Genomic DNA, 19,015 nt, shown 5'->3' with positions numbered 1-19,015 from the left:
CATTCCTTAATATTGCTTTCCACTGTAGTGCCCCCCCTCCCAGTGAAGCGCAGAAGAGGGTGACAAGATTATGCATTCCAGATTAATGTTTCCACAAATTTCTCCATCTACAGGAGAGAACCAAGAACCTTTTCATATACTGCATTTTTAAGGACGCGAAAGTGTGAATGCAACAAACCAGTATTTTTAAAAACGCACGAGTTACACAGATGCAGTAAATACGGAGTTAAGATTGGCTAAAGCACCTTGTATGCTTGGCAGCAAACCTGGTTTCTTGCTGTGCGATGTGTGAAATGGGCCAAGTATTCCCTGCAGGAGGAGATTTTTATTTGTAAGGATCTCTGAGTATCTTTGCAAATATATACAGTGGTACCTTGGGTTACAGATGTTTCAGGTTGCAAACGTTTCAGGTTACAGACTCCACTAACCCAGAAACAGTACCTCAGGTTAAGAACTTTGCTTTAGGATGAGAACAGAAATCACACGGCGGCTGCACAGCAGGCCCCATTAGCTAAAGTGGTACCTCGGGTTAAGAACAGTTTCAGGTTAAGAACGGACCTCCAGAACAAATTAAGTTCTTAACCCGAGGTACCACTGCATATATATTAGAAGAGCTCTTCACTCATGTGCCAACAGTGTAAACTCTGGTGACTCCCAATTTGTCAAATGTTCCTGCATTTGGCTAAAATCAGAGCTGTTTAACAAAGAAGCTGCATGCATAAAACCTGACAGAGCTATCGAGTGAGTAGAAAATGTCTTTTTAAAGCAAAGACGACCAGTCTCCGTCATTTAAATACGTTTGTTGTAAATATCTTTATTATTCTCCCACTGTAAAGTCTGTTACATATGCACCTAATAAAAATGAACATTTGTCCCAGGAGGTTGCACTGTACATGACTTGAAATTTCATTTCAAGACAACTTATGAGAAAATCAATTTGGTATGTTGGGTTACATAAATTAGTGATGACAGGTTTTTGTGCATAAAACATTTATGAGAGGGCTAGGAGATCATGATACACAAACTTTTAAGAATAATTTTTGATATCATATTCTGCTCTTTACTGGGAACCATGTGTTCACATGCCACTTTTTATTTATTTCTATTTCAGTCCATGATATATTGCTGTCTTGGCAGCAAGTTTCCTAATAAAGGGGTTCATATGCTTGTCTGTAAAAGGTGGTTCCTCGTTTGCAGAGAGTCTTCTATTGCCATTTGTATGAAAGGAGCAAATAAAATTTTATATGCATAAAGAGCAAAAATATTGGCAAAGTTAGAAATTCATCTACCCTGTCTTCATGTTTTATAGGTTTTGATTTCATAAACAAAAGTATCTATTTGCAGCCCACTGTAGCGTTTGTGACGCTAACATGGTTGTGAAACCATATTCCTGTTTGGCTTTACATCTGTGTGATGCTCATTCACATATCTTTGGACAGACTGAGTGTAGGGCTTAGATGTCCTTTGCCACTTCAACGTTGAAGGTTCTTGCATTTTTTTTTTTTAAAGTAAGCATGTTTCATTACATTTATGAAGTGGGAAGTATTTATTGCTCGATTTGCTAGATGAAGTCCAAAGATTCTGGTGTTGTTTACATACTCTGAAATTTGTAGTTTTCAGGCAGACAGATCTTGTTCTGTGTGACTGAATCTGTGGGGATGGGAAATGAAGGATATTATTTAGAGCAGACCAACAGATTTGCATAGAAGCAGACACTAAACTGGGAGATCTATTTGCACACCGAATAGGAGAATCACCTTTCAGCCTGGATGTTGAACCTACCTGGCCTAGTAGGTTCAAGACTGAGCTAAAAGGAGATCCTGCATTCAGATAACTGTAGGATTCCTCAGTCTGAATATTCTTTTATACACACTGAGAAGAAAGTGGAACAGTGTAAGGCCCACTCATAATTTCCATGCACATAAATGCGTAGGGATAGGCAGGCTCAGTAATGCAGCTAGACTAGTAAGTTAAAGGTAAAGGTACCCCTGACCGGTAGGTACAGTCGCAGACGACTCTGGGGTTGCGCGCTCATCTCACTCTATAGGCCAAGGGAGCTGGCGTTTGTCCAAAGACAGCTTCCGGGTCATGTGGCCAGCATGACTAAGCCGCTTCTGGCGAACCGGAGCAGCACACGGAAATGGCGTTTACCTTCCCACCAGAGTGGTACCTATTTATCACTTGCACTTTGATGTGCTTTCGAACTGCTAGGTGGGCAGGAGCTGGGACCAAACAACGGGAGTTCAACCCATCGCGGGGATTCGAACCACGAACCTTCTGATCGGCAAGCCCTAGGCTCTGTGGTTTAGACCACAGCGCCACCCGCGTCCCAACTAGACTGGTAGGCAGTTCAAATAGCAGCAGTTGGGTCACACAGTCAGTTTTTCCTAAGTGCCAGCAGGCATGGCTTCTTCATTGCCACACACACATGTGTGATCAGATGGGGAAATGTCATTGTGGGCTGAAGTGTTATGTGGATATAGTTAGAGGAATTTTTATGCACAAAGAAAATGGAAGGTGTTTGACTATGGATATTGAAATAAGAAAAGCAATATCTATGCACTGTCAAGTTCACACATTCACATTTCCCTTAAATTATGGAGGACTTGTGTGTGATTGATGAGCAGGGATCATCATTTCTTGTGCACAGGAAGAACTAGTTTTGTGAGACAGCTCTATGTGTGTATTGTATACTGGCATGTTAACATGGGAGTGGATGATGTGCAGATTTGCTTACGTTTAAGTGCACGCACAGCTATGGTTTTATGTTAAAAAGTAATAATCAGATCACTTACCTAGAATCCATTTTTCGGATAAACACTGTATGTCCATATTATTTCTAACCCTGTATTCTCCAATGCAGATTTTAGCCTGACGGGGAGTTTTGCACACTTTCCCCCCACAAAGCTGTACCAGCTCACATAGTTTCTTATAGGGTGGTTGACTAGCAGGAGATATGAACATTGCAGGATGATTTGAAAAGAGTTTCTGGTGAACTTCTCTATTTGGAAGGTAGCGCTGAAATCTGCAGATCTGTTTGAAGAGAAAAAAGGAACTATTCTGATGCACTCTTTAGAAATTGAATTTTGCGCATAACAGCTCACGTGCACATGAAGTCTACCAATGCAGAGTCTTAGAGTTAAAGCTAACCGAGATATAAGTGTGATAGTTATATACCAAAGTCTCATACCTAAGACTAGAAGAGATCCATAGGACATTGATAGAGGGCTCTATAATTTTTAGAAAACAAAGTCAGGACAACATTGATATTAATCAACCCATTTTTTAAAAAAATATTTTACACACAGCGATATTTATTTAAATGAACCAAAATGCCCTCTTTTTAAAATAAATAAATAAATAAATAAATAAATAAATAAGTACAATATGTGTTTGCTCAGGAGTATATTCCCCTGCACTTGATGAATTTTACCCCCAGGTAAGATAGGAATGTCGCTGTACAGAACATTCCTAAGTGAAACGGAAGCTGGAGAGTTAAGCAGCGAATGATCTACCACTTTCCCAAAAACCTGCTTTAGGCTGGTTAGTTAAGGGATCCAGTCTAGGGAAGTGCTGGGGGAGGAGGGTGGGCTTTGGATAAACTGAATCCCAGGCCAAAAGATTTAGTGTGGCATGAAAGGTGAATTCTGTTAGCAATTTGTGATAAAATAGATACCTTACACAAGACTTGAAGATAAATCTTTACTTGTCAGGTTGGCAACAGTTGAGCAACAAGTATTCTTCATTCGACTTCCGGGTTAGCGCCTCCGGCAATGGCGGAATTCCTCTGATCGGGAGGAACTTGCTCCGTGGAATTCAGGGGCTGGCCGCCACGGCGAAGGCGGAGACCCACTAAAAATCGCAGGTGGGAGAAGCCTGTGAACGTGGGATTCGGCTGGCACCTTTTGCGCCTCCCCTACTCGCGGGGAGACCCGGTTTCGGGGATCCGGAGCAATGTGGGGTGAGCGGCGCGGTGCTTCAAATTGACTGCTTCTTTCACGGAGTGAAGCCGCATTGCTGTTGCCGGAGAGCGCTGACTTTTTCCTGTGGACAATTTGATTCTAAACAACTACCCGTGAGTAGAACAGAAAATTGGATTTTTAAACGTCTTAATTTGGCACCGAAACGGGGAGGTTTCAAACAGGAAGTCTACCTTCCCCTTTTGTAAATAGATTGAAGCAAAGAATTTGCAAGCTAAAGTCTTGGAAAGTCCTATGTAAAGGATTAAACTTCCATCGGCTAAAATCATTAAACCCCCCCTTGGAGGCAGGAGAAGAGGGGGGTAATTTTGGATCGTGTAAGCCTGCAGGAGAGAGTGAAGAAAGTTGGATCACCACCGCTCTGAACCTGGAAATGGACTGCTAGTAAGACTGACATTTTTGGGAAAGTTCATTGATTGTGACAGTTAGTTAAATAAGAGAAATACATTGTTTTCATTGTCTCCTTCTGCGTTTAAAAAGGAATAAAAGTAGCTGAAAATTGAAACTAATTTTAATGCTTGAACTGTGCTTAAAAGGATTGATACAAACAGAAATTGTTTCCCTCTAGAGGGAGCCTTTGAAATTGTTACAAGAGTTGGGCTGGTGGAATCTCCAGCTACAAGAGAAAACCGTGAGATTGACCTTGGATTGCTTGAGAATGTTGGCAGAAGAAGCCTTAGTGATTGCACTATGCAAGATAAGTGAGTCATTGGAACAGCTCCACAAGAAGATGGATGTGATGAATATTAAAATTGATATTTTGGGACAAAAAGCGACTAATTTGGGACAAAAAGTGAACATCTACACAGAAACTATTCAGGAACTGATACAGGAATCTACTTTGACATGCCAAATGGTGGAGAAAGCAAGGGAGAAAGTTGTGGTTGTTGAACCTAAAGTAATACAAGTGGAGAGGGAGAGAGCCCCAGCCTTACAGAGGCAATTTGATGATTACAAGTTGTTGCCCTCTATGATTGAATTCAGAGAAAGTCCTGCTTGGACTGGAGAAGGAAAGTTGGATAGATCACCTCATGCAGGGATTTACTGACCTTTGAGATCTGGACCTGGGTCAGGAGGAAATTGGAGTTGTGGGGACCTGCAGATTTGGAGGGACTTTGAAACACGCCCTGAAATATATTTTGGATTTTAGTTTTAACCACGGAGATGTGGATGACATGTCGAGAAGGAATAAAAACATTGTTAAGTTGGAGCTCCCCCGAGACCTACTCTTCAGCATCAAAGAAAGGAAATTAAGAACAAGATCAGTGGAAGACAAAGTAAAGTGTATGTATAAATACGAAGAAGACTTGCAGAAGGGACCTGAAAAGAGTTAAGAGCCTCAGACAGAAGATCACCAGGTTGATGGACTATATGGAATTGACGGAAATGACTTGCAGAATCCGAGACCAGGGAGAAGAGACGGTGGAAGAAGATTGGAAAAAGTTTAAAGTTTATTTATAGAAATAGGGTAAAATTAATGAGTGTTAGAAAAATGTTGGAATGAAATTATATGGCCTTAGTAGAAGTGTTATAAGGAGTTAAGCATAAATAAGTATTATAGTATTAATGGAAAATAAGGTTAAAATAAGTTATTTATATGACAGAAAATAGTGAAAGATGGAAAGGATTTGCTGGAACAATTAATAGAAGTGGAATACAAAAAGGGAGGTGAGAGGAAGTCGATGAAACAAGGAAATGAAAGATAAGGCATTGAAATGGTATGATGTATGTTTTTAAATTGTTTTTGTTATATATTGTATTGTATTGTTTTTTCTTTCGTTTTTTTCTTCTTTTTTCTCCTTTTCTTTTTCTTCTTGTTTGTAAGGTTTAAAAGTAATAAATATTATTTAAAAACAAAACAAAACAAGTATTCTTCATTCATATATATATATATATGAATGAATACAATGTGTTTCTCTCCCTTGAACCCAAGAGAGGGTTTAGTCCTTTTTGTTTTCAAAACTCCACAACTGTGTGCAAGTTATTAATCCACAGCTTGCCTCTCCTCACAAACCTCCAGGCAGTGTCGAAGTCGCCACACTCCCAGGTTCTGAGTCAAAGAATCAACCAAGAGAATAACCAACTGCCAACTTCTTCCCCAATACCATTTATTCTTTGTGAAATACATTTGCAATGCAAATACAACACAAATGCTAACAATTTCCTTAGGTGGATGGAGCTAATGTGTTAGTCAGGGGTCAGCAAACTTTTTCAGCAGGGGGCCGGTCCACTGTCCCTCAGACCTTGTGGGGGGCCAGACTATATTTTGAAAAAGAGGCAGAGAACCATGCATAATGCCCTGAGATACTATACTGGGAATACTTGTTAGTATATAAACCATGGTTAGTACCAGTGCACGTATTATAGTGAGCTACAGGCTGGGAAGGGAGTTGGAATTCATACCAGAGAGAGGATACAGAGAAGGCACATGAGTCTGATCTTGAAGCTGTGGTTAAGATATTGATAGAGTGATGTATGCACTAAATCTATTCCACCCTTTCAGGCATCAGCCATGCTGGCTTGGCCTAATGAGAGTTATGGCCTAATGAGCATCCCAAAACTTCTGGAGGGCACCAAGTTGCCAAAGGGAGGTCTCTACAACGACTTTAACAAAAGTGAAAAATGTTTATTCGTGAAAATACAAAGTGACTTGGTTAAACGGTTAACGGGGTAGCCCTCCAGATGTTGTGATGGTTGGTGGCTGCTGGTGGTGTTGGGAGCTGAAGTTCAAAAACAACTGGAGAGTCATAGTTTTCCAACCCCGAGTTAAACCCGTAAGTTAACATGGACAACGTACACACTCTTTAAAATGTTAGAACCCCCTCAGGATAAATACAATTTATACACTTTTCAATTATTCGAAATAGCATTTCTCTGCCTTTAGAGACATTTAGGCTAATCAACAAAATCCAAGAGAAATAAAACAATCTGCAAGACACATTAATCTAGCTTTGCTTTATCTAAAATTAATAATCAAACTAGATTGTGCTAAAATTGTCCCATCGCTTTTGCGGCGCTAAAGCTTCCAACCTGAAGCTGATTAGAAGTGACAAGCTCTGTTTATGTTAAAAGCCAGCAAGAGCCAGAGTTTGTTAGAAAGAACACACACACAATGTAACTTGCTTTGTAATCCTGCTGTTTTACACATTTTGGAGGACATGATTTAAAGGGCCTGCTGTATTCCGGCTTGTTCAACATTGTTCCTGAAAGCTTTTATTTGTTGTGGTCGTAACAAAAAGTCACTTTGTTTTCACAGTGGTTCCAGTGGTACTGGCAATGTACTCGAGTAGACAAGGAAATTGAACAAGGAAAAAGAAATGGCTTCTATTTTATGTTTCACAATAAAGATGTAAAATCAGGAAATGCCAGAGAGGAAAAGTTCTAAACCATGATGTCAAGGGCTGTTGTACATTTAAATACTTACATGCTGCACAGCTGGAATGGCTAGTGCTGAGATTATGAACAGAGCCTATGGAGCAAGTTGTCCATTTGAAACTGGAATTGGCAATCAGATTCTTTGAAAGAGACACGGCACTTCAGTTTCTACAGAAATTGTTCACATTTAAAAGCAATCCAAATGTATGCTTCCTTGCTCCATTAAATCAATGGAGCAGCAATCAAGTACCGTATTTTTCGCTCTGTAAGACACACTTTCCCCCTCCTAAAAAGTAAGGGGAAATGTGTGTGCGTCTTATGGAGCGAATGAAGGCTGCGCAGCTATCCCAGAAGCCAGAACAGCAAGAGGGATTGGTGCGCACAGATCCCTCTTGCTCTTCTGGCTTTAGGGATAGCCACGCAAAGCCTCTTGAGCGAAGAGGGAGCACTCCTCCCTCTTTGCTCAGGAAGCTTTGCGTTGCTTTCTTGTTTCTTGTTTCCCTCCTCTAAAAACTAGGTGCGTCTTATGGTCGGGTGCGTCTTATAGAGCGAAAAATACAGCAATATATATATATGAGTTTAGGTTAGTGTTTTAAACTACTTCCATTCTTCTAGCTGTGAGAACTCTCACACACATGTTAATGAATACCTGTAGGTCAGGGCATGAGGTTCCCTTTCCCATATTGCACCTACTATGAACACCTGAAAAGGTGACATCAACAAGAGTAGGTTTGCTAGGGCTGCCATATTTAAAAAATTGAAAATCCAGACAGAAAAGTCTAGTTTCCTGTGAGGTGCCCTCCACCCACGTTCAAAAAAGCACATGCAAAATTAAATGCCCATGGGAGTTACTAGTCCACTTGCCCATACATACCTAAGTTTATAATTTTGAAAACAACCACCACCACCACCAACCCTCTTTCAACTTGTAGCATCCCTGTCTGGTGGTCATTCCAATGTGACCAGGGAAGTGACTTGTGAAATAGTATCATTTTCAGTATCATACCCACGGACTGAAAATCAGGCCAACTTTTTGTTTGTATGATATTCTATGTATGATACCCAAAATTATTATTGTGCATGTTTTACATGCATGATGAAGGCCATCACAAATTACAAGAAAGACAGAAAGAAAGATGGGACACTTCAGAGGCCTTCTCTGTGAGTTGCTTGCTGGACACTTTGACGTTTCCAATGCCCCATCAAGCTATGTGATTTTTGCCAGTCTACCCTCCTCCTGCAACACTAACTCCAGAGTAGTGTTTCAGCCAGAACTTGCTGGGGTGGATGTAGGCAAAAATACTTAATCCTGGCAAAATGGAGGCTCAGGGGTGAGTGCTTCCCAGTTCCCTGGATAGGGTTGCGCTCTCCCCAAAGAAGCAAATGCGTAATGTGAGGGTGTATCTGGATTTAGCTCGGTTACTCCTTGGTGAGAAGGAGTGTCGTTTACCAACTTGGGTTGGTAAGACGTTCCCAAATGAGTCCAATACAAAAAGGCCCACCACTGTGTGTGTGTATAAAATTTTCATTAAATTTTCTGTTTTACAATTTAGAGTATTCATTTTAACAACCTTAAAGTATCACTGACTCCCCCTCTTCTCTTTCCATGGTTCATTTTGCATTGCATAAATCCCTGCATATTTTATATAAACTAAACCATTCAGTATTCCATCAAAACTTATTTACACTGTAGAATTTATCTTAATGCTGCCCACGTTTTCGAATGTACACAATTTCCCCCCCATATATTCAACAAACATTTTCCTATATTCTTTAAACAAATGTTCTTCTTGGTCTCTTATTCTATAAGTTATATCTGCAAGCTGCACGTATACCCTCAGTTTAAGTTGCCATTCTTCTTTGGTTGGGACCTCACTCATTTTCCATTCTGGGGCTAACAAAACACAGGCCGCCATAGTGGCATACATAAATAACCTTTTTTGACACCTGGGAATTTCCATCTGAGTTATCACCAATAAAAAGGACTCTGTTTTTTTTGTTTTTGGAAAGGTGCTTTTAAACATTTTTTTCAGTTCATTATAAATTAGTTCCCAATACTCTTTTACCCTTTTAAATGTTCTTTCAAAAAGGCCCGCCACTCTCTTGCACATCCAGATAATATTAAGCAACTCACATATTACAGTTCTAGAATGTAAAGCTGTGAGATTACTTCAGCATCCATTATAACACTTAATAAAGTCTTGAGTCATGGTGTATACAAGCTAAATTCACAAATAAAAAATTAAGGGAAGACAAGAGTGCTGTTCCACCATTTTTCCATTACCAGTCGAAAACTAATGTGCTATATTAAGTATATTTCCTCCTTAGTTATTGCCTCTCTTTGTTTGTATCATTCAAGTATGTTCCATGCCCTAGAAAAAAGGGGAGGGAGAACAAACTAGAGCATGGACAATTTAACTAAAATGTGCCTTTCCACTGTATGTTGCAAGATAAGCCTTAATACTCACACACTGATAAGAAAATTTAATTTCAATAAATGTCTGAAATACAACCTTCCAGTGGGAATGCTTTGCGAAAGTGTTTGGCAGATGAATCTATTGTCTGGCAAATTTTCAATTTCATATTGAAAATGTCTGAATCACTACCAGAAGGAAGTACGTGTGCCTATATTCCAGATGAAAGTGATTTTCTAAAAGCTATATATGAATTCAGAATTCGTATGGCGATTGTGAGGGAGCTTCTCTCTAATGAAGAAACCCTCTTTTTTTGGTCTTTTCAGTGTTGCCTTTGCCTTACGGCACAACATTTGTATGTTTGTTTATTACTGTGGTGCACTGAAACTGAAAGAGCTTTTATTCCAACAGTTATCAGAGAGATTGTTGAAAGCGAAAGCCTGGCAAACATGCTCCCCAAAGATTTCTTTCCCAAAGTTCATCATAAATGGAATACTACATTAAGAGCTGCGCTTTGTTTTATTAACCAAAAATACTCATTATGCTAGACCTTCTGTTCTATCTAAAACAAACTACAATTATTAAAAGCACAGTCCGGGTACATTCTTTATTCTTTAATTTTAGCCGAGATGCCATCAAGACGCGTAACAGTACCTCGTAGTGTGCCAAACATTTTCTTTTTATTTCAGGCATCATTTGTGCTGCAAATGTTAGAATAAGTGATGGGAAGGGAACACCATCCTCTTGGGAATCTACAAATAACTTTTTAAAAACCTCCATACCCCACTTTTTCATGCTTTAGGATGGTCTTAGCCACCATAGGTTCACCTTCCTTAAGTTTTCAGATTCAAAGCTAAAGGCTGAAGTCATTCAGCTACTTCTCTGAATAAAGATGTTCTTGCTAAAACTACATCTACAGTGACATGCAACGAATGAGAACAGGTCTTTCAATACTGGAGGCTGTTGGGAAACAATGGCATCAAGGTCAACATGAATAAACATGAGTTTTGGCAAAGGATTAAGAACCAGCTTCAAACTTCGAGTTCGACGTCTAGTTTAAAGCCAATCCTTGCATTCTTTGCAATTCCACCTCCCCCCGCAAAAAAACCTTGAAAACCTGTAGAATCCTGGCATTTATTAAAACAGAAAGGACTAGCAGAAATCCATACAACATGGTGCTTACAGTGCTGAATTATTTCAGCTGGCAGCTCTTAGAAGACAGATTTACAAATCCACGCTTAATTTCCTTCCTTAAAAAACTGCACTGAACTTTAAAAGCAAATCAGGAGAGAATGTGATTACGCTCAACAACAGATGACTCAACTAGCACCTGAGAATTTTTTGTTAGTCCTGCGGACGGATTGCTGAACTTCCTGTTTCAATAAAATACCAAACAAGTTCAGTTTCCTTTACAAATAAGCTATTACATCAATAATTTTCAGTTTTTGTCTGCCTTCCAACATTTTCTTTGGCAAATGTAGAAACACTCTAATTAAAGAGCCCAGAAAAACAAGCATCATTCATCACAGACGTAGCAAACATCTGAAAGAACACTGCACTGGTGAATTCTCTTATTGAATTTGAAGAGAAAATGACTTTTGCCATATGGAAGGTCTAGAATAGGTGTAGCCAACATGGCGCCCTGCAGATGTTGTGAACTTTAACTCCTATCATCCCTGAGCATTAGTCATGATGGCTGACAGCATCCCACAACATCTGAAGGCAATGGCATAGGCTACCTCTGCTTTAAGTAGGCAGAGATGCTCCCAGAACACTTTATAAAGGTAAACCGTTTATTATACAGCACCAGAAACGCGATACACCGACTTACAGAACTGAGTAGGCCATATACTGGTCTTTGCCCCAAGAGGCATCTTTCATCACATGTTGACAAAAGCCTCTAACACCCTGTTGATAGGAAGCTCTTAGAGGCAGCAGGGGTCTCCATCAACAGACTGGGGTGTCTTGCCAAAGGCAAGGTGGTTCAGAAGTGATATAAAATACACAAGCGAGTGAGAAGATTGAAGATTGAAGCAGGCCCTCAAGAAGCAGCAAAGCGACTCCCCCAGGTAGCCTCAGTTTGCACAGCCCTGCGGCCGATCAGTCCGTGTGCGAGCTTCAAAGAAACTCTGCCTAAACCGTCCGATTTTATAGATAGCCAGTGTGGCTTCCAAGACTGGCGACGTGCAGATCATCCCAATGCCCCACTTTCTCAAAACAATGTCCAACATCAAAGAAGGTACCTAGCATTATCCTCCAAAACTGATTAAGGCAGCTGTGTGTGGGGCTTCGCCTCCTCCCAACATTCTCAGGACATTAAAGCGTGTTCTCACACCATCAAAAATTTTCACAAGACCAAGGGAGGGGGAAGGAACAGAGACAGGAAGGGTAACCATGTCAGATCACTAGCTCCTTGATACATTTTTGTCTTCTGGATGCATTTCCCATACACGGGGATGGAGGTGATTTTCGTTTGATTCCTTCTCCCTCTGCACCACTACTTCAGAGGGTTTGATGGCCCTTTGGGAAAGCATTAGTGGCAGGTGGAGGGTAGATTGGCAAAAATCACAGCCTTCCCTGTTCCACTGATGGAAGCGTCCACTCAATGAAATAAGCTTGCATCAGCAGTAGGATACCATGGGACACAAACCGATGTAAATCACAGCAGGTGGGAAACAATAGACAGAGGGGAAGGAAGGAAAGGAAAGGGGGTGCATGGGGGAAACAAACAACATACTGAGAGGATGAGTGGAAGAGTCCAAAGGGAAGAGAGTGAGTGATCTATAGTCAGTCATTTTAACCAGAACACTGCATTTACTAAACTGGGCAGGGGGAGGGTAGAGTATATTAAAAAATAACATTGCAATCATGGTGTATGAACAAATTGTCACTTTCCTTTCAGGTTTAAGTGGCGGTTGGGGGCACATTCTTTTAAAAGCAAAGCTATAGGGAATGCAATTGCAACCGCTACTGCTACAAAACCACCAGCTCATTCACATGTTGCACTCATTTCTACAAATGTTCAAGTGTTGTGTGAAAGAGTGCATACTTGTTGATTTGTACAGTTCAACTATTGTTGAATGTAACACGCGAACACTCCTAATAGGTGATCTAGTACAATGCAAGGTCTTTGAATCCCTTTCAGGGATAAGGCGAGATGGGTGGTTTTAGGGATCACAAGCTTTTTCTTTCTCAGGAGCAGCTTTCTCACACACTTCCCTACAATCAATAGATGAAAGAAGAAGATATCAAGCCCAGCAATCTAACTTTTTTTGGAAAGATGACACCTGAAAACATAAAGCAAGGAAGCATGTGCAAATATCTTTGTTTTGAATTATACAATCTATCACATTCAGGAACCAAAACACTGCTGGTTTAAATATGTGTTTTTCTGAAGTCAAATGATAACACAGCAGGGGAAAATAAAATAAAATAATTGGCTATAAAAGCAATCGCCCTACACGTATTTATTAAGAAGCAAGTCCCACTGTAGGAACACTGATATGTGTCTGTAGCACTGGAGCCTTCAAGCACTTGAATTTGAGTGAATGTTACACTGTTTGAGCTAGTTCGGGTTGCCATATGTCCTCTTTTTGTAGGACATGTTCTCTTTTTCATGGGTGTGTAGAATGAGAGTCGTCCTAGAGATCCATAGCTAAAAGTAGAAGCTGGCAAATGTGTCCTCCATTTTGCTTTTCAAAATATGGCAACCCTAGTATAAAAGGTAAAGGTAAAGGTACCCCTGCCCGTACGGGCCAGTCTTGACAGACTCTAGGGTTGTGCGCTCATCCCACTCTATAGGCCGGGAGCCAGCGCTGTCCGCAGACACTTCCGGGTCACGTGGCCAGCGTGACAAGCTGCATCTGGCGAGCCAGCGCAGCACACGGAACGCCGTTTACCTTCCCACTGGTAAGCGGTCCCTATTTATCTACTTGCACCCGGGGGTGCTTTCGAACTGCTAGGTTGGCAGGCGCTGGGACCGAACGATGGGAGCGCACCCCGCCGTGGGGATTCGAACCACCGACCATGCAATCGGCAAGTCCTAGGCGCTGAGGTTTTACCCACAGCGCCACCCGCGTCCCTCCTAACCCTAGTATAGGCAGAGATAATTTTGACTGGGGGTTCCCTTCTTGGCCCCCACACATGTTGACAGAGTGCGCACAAGCCTGCTCTGCCCCTGTTCCACCCCATCCATTCCACCCTCTTCCAGGTCCAAAAGGACCCACACATCGGTGGCCATGCGTCAATTGATGCACGCAAAAAGATTGCCCCCTATACTGTTTTTATCAAATCCAATTTACTGTTTCAAGCACAAATGGCTTGCCCATTCATTTGAATGGACTGGGCTGATCCACATCTCCACATGCCCCACAATGCAGAGGAGATATGTGCTGAACACACCCAAGAGCTGCTCCCTGGTTTATTAGGCAAAGCCCCTGCCAGGCACAGGAATCCTGCCCATGTTAATAAACATGCCAAACAGAAAGATAAATCTGCTTCCTGCAAAGTCGGGAGCCGTGAAAAGGCAAGCAAATGAAAATGAGTGGTCTTCATACTAGCTAACTATGGGTGAGATGCATGGGAGGAAGTGGGGGAGGGAAAATATCAGTTCAGAATACAAAATTTGTCATCGCCTGAAACTGATAGGTAGCAGGCTTTAGGGCTAACAAGAGGAATACACTTGAGACCTTATATGAGCAGCCTTAGAAATGCAATTCTTTGTATTTTAATTTGTTGTAAGCTGCCCTGGGACCTCAGGGTATAGGGCAGGCTCAATAAATTAAATTAATGATAATAATAACTGCATATAGATGGGGCTATATAATCTTTGGGAAGAAATAAAGAGAGCTGTTATTGGTTTGTGCGTATGTCTCTTCACATAGGACATTAGAACATCGTTGGGCAGGAGGAGGCACCAAATTCATTATCACTATTGCATTGTTTATCGCCAGTGAGTGAGAAGAGGCATTTGTTGAATGTTCTTCCTGTTTTGGGCTGGAAAACATCTCAGTGCCCCTTGCAGATACAACAGGAATAATTAATTGCCACAGAATAACCCCCTTCATGTGTAGAACAAGGAGTGCAAGTTAGCTTTGCGTCTAGAATTTTAACATATAAGTTTCTGGGGGGAAATTCTCTAGAGACTCACAGCTGAAATTCTGTCCGTTCAAAACTTGTGAGTGTCCAACAGATATGCGAACATTTATAGCATGAGGCAGATTTCTAGTCTAAATATTCAGCAGTCCTCCCTTCCATATAAAACAGGACTAACATCTTAAGGGGGGGAAATCAATTTTGTCCGCATAATATTCAAAGCAGATTTATGATCATTTTTATTGCTAGATATACTACTCTAAATGAATGATAAGGAAGAGCCAATAAAGATTCCTAAACAGCTGCCTAACACTAACGAACCATGGTTTTTCTCTTGTAAGATTTAATACAACTATAAATAGTAAGCTCTGAAGGTCTGTTTCTCCAGCTGTTTATCTAAAGCAGCAGTAAATTGTGGAATATAGGCTATTAAAAGAACCAAGGAATCAGGATTCGACCCAAAAGATAAACACTCATCTTCACACATTTTGTATCAGAAGCTTTAACACATACTGCTTTGACATTTGAAGATAATGCCAAGTGTAAAATTTAAAAAAATCAAAGTAAAGAAGGGTCATTTCTCAAACAGACTGATGCGTAAAGTTACACAAACAGTGAAGTGCAGTTGATTTAACTACAGCACTATTATATTCCAAATACAAGCAAAGGCTGCAATCCTAAACACACTTTCAGGTGGATGTCTTTGGAATCGAACCTAATCTACGAAAGACTTTTACAACTATATGTGAGTTTAGAGAAATTAATGGAGATTCAAAGGCTACTAGCTGCTGTGTTGGAGGGAGTAAGTCTCTGGACACTAGTTGCTGGGGAACCGAAAATGGGGAGGGCGTTGTTTGTGCTCAAGGCCTGCTTTCAGGCTGGCTTCCACCACCTTCTGCTTGGACACTATGAGAACAACAACATGCTGGACTAGATGGGCCTTTGGTGTGATGCAGGAGTGTTCTGGATAGCTCAGTTGGTTAGAGCGTGGTGCTGATAATGCCAAGGCTGCAGGTTCGATCCCCATATGGGGCAGCTACATATTCCTGCATTGCAGGGGCTTTGAGCAGATGATCCTCAAGAGTCCCTTCCAACTGTACAATTCTATTCTTCTTATGTTTTTAACTTGCATTGGTTCAAAATACTTCTACCCCATGAGATGGGCCAAAAATTCAGATCTCACACAATTCAAAGCTTGGGATGTAACCCACTGTCAAGTGAAGAAGAATTCATGCTTACACATGCATATATACTATCAACTTTTTTCTGGCTACTTGCCAGTAAAGAGTTCTCTATTATTATGTGCTCATCAGGGTGAGCTGGAGAGATGAGCTCAAACATGCTTCTTTGCCAATGACTGCAATACTAAGTGGTGACCCACATGTGTAAAACAGCCATTGAAGAACAAAACAATTCAAGACAGGATTTGCCTATTATCCGACACCTCCTCAAAGACAACGGGCTGGTATCAGGCTCGTCTTCGGCAAAACTGAAACAGTACGTTTCCGAGCACAATTCAAAGTGTTGGTGCTGACCTTTAAAGCCCTAAACGGCCTCAGTCCAGTATACCTGAAGGAGTGTCTCCACCCCCATAGTTCTACCCGGACACTGAGGTCCAGCACCGAGGGCCTTCTGGCAGTTCCCTCACTGTGAGAAGCCAAGTTACAGGGAACCAGGCAGAGGGCCTTCTCGGTAGTGGCGCCCGCCCTGTGGAACGACCTCCCACCAGATGTCAAAGAGAACAACAACTACCAGACTTTTAGAAGACACCTGAAGGCAGGCCTCTTTAGGGAAGCTTTTAATGTTTGATGTATCACAGTATTTTAATATTTTTTTGGAAGCTGCCCAGAGTGGCTGGGGAAGCCCAGCCAGATGGGCAGGGTATAAATTATTATTATTATTATATTATGAATTGCTCTTTGCATTCACCGAAGGGACTTAGATGCAGAGTAGGCTGCTGCTGGAGGAAGGAGGGGAAAGATGATTTTCTGCAGATTCCCCCTTCTTCCTGCAACATCGTTGGAGGAGTGTTCCCAGCTACCCCACTCCTTGCTTTTGGAAGTTTTCTAAGAAGCTGCTGCTGGAGAAGGACTGTGAGCAAGATCAAGGGACAGGTGTTTCTAGGACCAAGACAAAACCAAGGTGTCAAGCTCCCTTGTTATTTTTCTGTTGCCAGGAGGTATAATGTCGTCAATGCAATCTTGTTATAGTTATAGTACTGAAATGTTGTTTTGGGATGTTATATTTGCTGTTATGTTGCAGTTTCAGCAAGTCATTATGAAATGGTTCTTGCGGTGGTTGATCTTGAGATGTGTTCTTTGCTTCTTTGTTGCAAGCCGCTTTGAGCATGATGTTTTTTGTGGAAAGAAAAAAAAAATGATGCTGATGCAACCCCACCCCTCATCACTTTCCGTACTGTTCTGGAGGGTCATTCAACCCTTCAGAGCAGGTTATTGGGAGGTAGTGGGCGCTGCAGGTTGAAGGAGTTTGGAGTTTGTCTAACTTAGTGCTTCTTCTTTTCTCAATAGCTCAACATCCCAGATATGAAACCTGACTATCCCCCCCCCCCTTTTTAAATGGACCTCATCTTTTAATACGTTAACTAGCCATGACTTACAAGGTTTAAGTTTTCTGAATTCAATGCACACACCAATAATTAATATTTATATTCCCCATATTGATTTCACTAAAGCTTACTTTCCAAAAAAACATAAAACCTGAAATGAGATAGAAATGAGTCTACTTTTGGGCTGGCTGAGAAACTTTTTTTTTTTTTTTTTTTTTGCTTACTGTTCCAATATATACCAAGAACTCATGCCAATTACCCCTTCCATCACTATTTTGGGCTTCTAGAATTAAAACAATAACAATATTTCAAACAGACAAAGAAGGAGCAATGGCTTAGCCAACAAAAGACCCATCTCAGAATTAGCTGCATTTGCCGTGGGTCGAATACCATGACATTTCCTGCTGTGGCCTCTTTGGTACTTTCCAGCTTCCCTGCGGTGTTCACCCAAACTGTCCCTGCTAAATATAATGGGTTGGATCCTGGCCAAGCCTTCTTCCTCAGCTGAAGAAGAGTGATACTCGAAATGCACTGGGATTTATCACATATCATTCCTTATTTGTTCAGATATTTTATACTTGAAAATATTAAAAGATGAACCCTGCACCTATGGCGTTTCCCACACCTTTACTTTTTATGAATGGTGGTGCAGCCCTTCGGCTTGATTCAGTGCTGCGCATGTACTTTAGAATATCCATGCTTTGGGCCACCTGTACAATGTCATGAACAAAAAACCCTCCCTCTTTCCCCCCATGTTCAGCTTCTGGAATTCCCCCTCCCAGTTCTGAAAATCTGACTTTTTAAAAGCTAAATGGAATAGCATTCCCCAGGTACAAAGGGCCCAGAATGCTGATATTGTGGCTGACTCTGACCTGTATAGATTGCTCTAGCCTAGGGCTGGCTAACCCTTTCTGGAGGCTAAGGCATACCCTCCAACATTTCTCTGGTGAAAATAGAGATGTCCTCTCCAACATTTGTCCAACAAAAGTAGGGATGTCCTACCACACACTCCAACACTTCTCTGATGAAAGTAGGAGAAGAAGAGTTTGGATTTGATATCCCACTTTATCACTAACCGAAGGAGTCTCAGAACAGCCAACATTCTCCTTTCCCTTCCTCCCCCACAACAAACACTCTGTGAGGTGAGTGGGGCTGAGAGACTTCAAAGAAGTGTGACTGGCCCAAGGTCACCCTGCAGCTGCATGTGGAGGAGCGGAGACGCAAACCTGGTTCACCAGATTACGAGTCTACCGCTCTTAACCACTATATCACACTGGGATGTTCTAAGGAAAAGAGGGACATTCTGGGATCAAATCAGAAACTGGGACGGCTTCTGTAAATCCGGGACTATTCCTGGAAAATAGGGTCACTTGGAGGGTCTGCTGAAGGTCACACTGACTTGTGGCCGACCCTCTAGACAAAGTGTCGAAGTAGTTGTGGTGAGAACCGCAGTTCACAAGGCTTAATAAGCTTCTCACATATTAATTGACCATAAAAGTTATGGTCTGCATCCAAGAGAAATGGTACTAATTCACATTTACACTCCTCGTGACTTTCTGTACATACATAAAAACTGGAATGAGGTC

The 19,015-nt window shown here is 41.4% G+C and overlaps 1 protein-coding gene across 1 annotated transcript in view; it reads right to left on the bottom strand.

Moving 5' to 3' along the window:
• Positions 1 to 794: 794 nt before the first annotated feature.
• Positions 795 to 19,015, bottom strand: part of MCPH1 (microcephalin 1) — a 119,750-nt gene continuing 101,529 nt past the window's right edge. Inside the window, exons 13-14 of the mRNA XM_079969799.1 lie at positions 2,796 to 3,033; positions 795 to 1,650 (exon numbers count right to left, since the gene is read on the bottom strand). Of these exons, the coding sequence (XP_079825925.1) occupies positions 1,592 to 1,650; positions 2,796 to 3,033 (297 nt within the window). The 3' untranslated portion in view covers positions 795 to 1,591. The remainder of the gene's footprint in view (positions 1,651 to 2,795; positions 3,034 to 19,015) is intronic.

This window comes from Podarcis cretensis (assembly GCF_951804945.1).
Source record: "Podarcis cretensis genome assembly, chromosome: 3".
In the NCBI taxonomy this organism is placed as follows: Eukaryota; Metazoa; Chordata; class Lepidosauria; order Squamata; family Lacertidae; genus Podarcis; species Podarcis cretensis.
The sequence above is the reverse complement of the archived record's forward strand: the minus strand, read 5'-3'. Positions and strand labels throughout refer to the sequence as shown.